Genomic DNA, 3,105 nt, shown 5'->3' on the forward strand with positions numbered 1-3,105 from the left:
GTTCCTCGTTTCTCCACAGACAGGAAATGGAAAGTGAGGTTGTGATCACGCTGGAAGCTTTCCTGTTCATTAGGTTGTCAAAGGTTAGTGGTAAGAGAACCTGATTGGGTATTAGACATACAGTTATCCTCTCTTCTTGCCCCTGAGCGCTTTGTCATTCCTCTGGAGGGGGAATCCTTATGCTCTGACAGCACGTACAGTAAACGGACATTAAACTCGCTGTGAGATGCGTTGTGTTTCTTTAATACCGAACTGTAAGCAGCACAACTCGTCCAGCTGCAGAAAATGTTTAAAGTCTGAATTTAGGAATTATTTTTGTTTCACTCTTATCCAGATGAAATGAAGAATGCCTTTTTAACCCTTTAAGAACCATCCAAACACTCAAATCCCCCAGAAAAATGAACAAAAAGGTTCCAGTGTGATCCCGACCTCAAGTATCTGATCTCTGAGAGTAAATCACAATGTATGTTGATGTTGCATAACTGAACTATATTTTCACTGCAGTTTTTTTAAAATCGGGTGGAGCTGCTGACAGGAAGTTAGAGCTCCATGTGATCTGCAGCACCAGGACTGTTTATCGTCTTTGAGACAGACTCCTGATGTCCGTCCCAGGCGTCACTATTGTGCTAACTAATCACAGAGCTCTGAATGTGTCGTGTGCTCAGGTTCTGACGTGGCCCAACCGGCTCGTGTTCTTGGGGAGGGGGGTCGAGTGTGTAAACGAGGTCTGCTGCTGGTCCACGGTGCCAGTGTGGATCAGGAGACGGGTCACCGTCTCTGCTGGCTGTAGACGGGGAAGGCCAGCGTGACGTTGAGCGAGTCGTTGTGTTGGACCAGCGAGGTGTGCTGGTAGTGAAGCACCAGCTCCTTCAGAGAGCCGTACAGGTTGTAGGGCTCCGCGAAACCGAACCCGGTGCTCGTCTTGTTGATGACGCAGTGTTTCACCTCTCCGTCCACACTGAGGAAGAGACAGAAGAGAGATTAGATAAAGAGACAACTACAGGACATTTTCAAAACAAAAGCATCAACAGATCAGCCAGCAGGTAGAGGAGCAGGTGAGTCTTACACCACAGAGCAGGCGTAGCAGCCCGGCTTGCTGCTGTCCCGGACCAGGAAGGTCCCGTCTCTCTTCCCGCGGAGCAGAGACTCTGCCTGGTTGCGGTTGATGTTTCCCAGACGCCACAGACGCTCGTCATGGTGAGGAAGGTCCTCCTCATCCTCCACCATGCTGTACTCACTGAGGACGGAGGGGACACACACAGAGCATGTTAGCAGGGTATGACACACACACAGACCAGTATCAGAAAAACCCCAATCCCTCCCACTGGGGGGGCAGCGGAGAGCGGATCAGACTTACTCCTCTGTGGTTTCGTTCTTCAGGCCGAGCCACTCGTTCAGTTTCCTCTGACGAACTCCCTTCTGAGTCAACCACCTGCCACACAAACACAGCAGTTAGCGTGGAACCACACAGCTTTGATTCGATCTGTGTGTGTGTTTCTGAGTGTGTGTCTTACATGAGGTACTGGTCCCTGGTCTTACGGAGCTGGATCAGGTCTGGTTTGATGCTGTTCATCTTCTTGTCGATCTCTCTGTAGTCGGCCGCCTGTTTCTTCAGGTCGACCTCTAGGTGGCGCTTGCTGTCCACGATCTCGCTGATCCGAGACTTGAGCTTGTCGTAGTTCTCCATGATCCTGAGAACAGAGGATCAGGATCAGGTCTTTATTTGAACACAGTGATGTGTATTTCTTGTTTTGGTGTTGTAGTTATTGTAGGTTATTGGTTGTCACATTAACTCTTTAAACCATGTTTCCTCTCGGTTTCTGAACACAAGAGTAAAGGGTCGTCCAATACGGATAACTCTGGTTCTGTGATGTGTAACGTCATTTTCTTTTGTTAAAATGTGTGTACTATAAATATAATAATCAGTATGTTTCATGCAGTGGACTGTTGTGCATCACATGAAACAAAAGCCTGAAGACTTATTATGGTTGTGTTTAATTACAGTTAACTTAAAATAGAATTTGTAAATGATGGTGAAACAATATTAGCGCACAGCTTTAGTGCACATAAATACCAAGAGGACTGTAAGACCCACCGCAGTGACACACACTGTTAATCCTGTTAGTTCAGAGTTATAAACACTGTATATTCACATGTTTTTGATTCTGTTTGTCTGGTAATCTGTGTGACTGTGTGCTGAACGCTGCTCTCTGCTGGCCAACCACTGAATTACAACAATTCCTGAACACAAATGACTTTTTTCAGCTTCACACTAAATTTACCAGCAGGTGCTTTTCTTCCCGCAGCCTCTGGTACCATGGCAACAAGGGCTCCTTCAAATTTCTGTGTGTATGTATGTGTGTGTATTTTATTTTTTATTTTTTAAGAGGTCTCCCTCACAGTTTCCGTGGCAACAGCCTACCTCTGGATCTCCTTCTCGTTGCCCTCTCGGCGAAACTTCTCAATGTACTCTTTGCTGAAGCGCTCCTGAGTCTGACACTGCTCCTCGAAGATCTTGATGGTCTCGTTGAACGCCTCGATGGCCGTCCTCTTCATCTGGATCTCCTGAGGGACAAAGAGGAGGGGGGAGGAAGGGAGTGGGGGTTGGGAGGAGGAGGAGGAGGAGGAGGAAGGGGGACAGGTGAACAAAATCAGAGGAGGGATTGAAGAAAAACAAGCATACATGCTGCATCCCAACATGCTGCTCAGTGAGGGGCAGAGGCGCCACCTTGTGTTGTCTGTCTGTTACTACAACAGTGTTGACAATAGAAACTGCACCTGTGCTGAGACCATCTGTGTTAATAAGGACGCTCGAGGTTACAGAGGACACTATTTCTCATTTCTATCTGCTCTGTGTTCTCTTCTTTTGTTTTTCTTCTGAAGGTTTGACGTGTTGTTGAGGCAGTTTCCAGCCAGCTGGTGATATTACTGATCCACAAATGTACTATCAGTAAAGTCTCATAATCACCAATCGTATCTCTGTTAAACAACTCAATGTGGTTTGTTTCCATAGCCGGTCTGCTCCGACTGAAACTGCTGTTTTTATCATCTACGTCGGTGAATTAAGGATTTATTTCCACCAAACCAGAGTTGGGGATTGTTGGA

The 3,105-nt window shown here is 46.9% G+C and overlaps 1 protein-coding gene across 1 annotated transcript in view; it reads right to left on the reverse strand.

Annotated features, from left to right (window-relative positions):
• Positions 1–504: 504 nt before the first annotated feature.
• The window catches only part of LOC118325919 (phosphatidylinositol 3-kinase regulatory subunit alpha-like), a gene marked incomplete at its 5' end in the record, with an annotated part of 10,535 nt that continues 7,934 nt past the window's right edge, over positions 505–3,105 (reverse strand). The window contains 5 exon segments of the mRNA XM_035658776.1: positions 505–958; positions 1,067–1,237; positions 1,358–1,432; positions 1,515–1,691; positions 2,423–2,565. Of these exon segments, the coding sequence (XP_035514669.1) occupies positions 769–958; positions 1,067–1,237; positions 1,358–1,432; positions 1,515–1,691; positions 2,423–2,565 (756 nt within the window).

The sequence above is a fragment of the Morone saxatilis genome, unplaced genomic scaffold, assembly GCF_004916995.1.
Source record: "Morone saxatilis isolate NCDOM2014 unplaced genomic scaffold, NCSU_SB_2.0 Contig16, whole genome shotgun sequence".
Taxonomy (NCBI): domain Eukaryota; kingdom Metazoa; phylum Chordata; class Actinopteri; family Moronidae; genus Morone; species Morone saxatilis.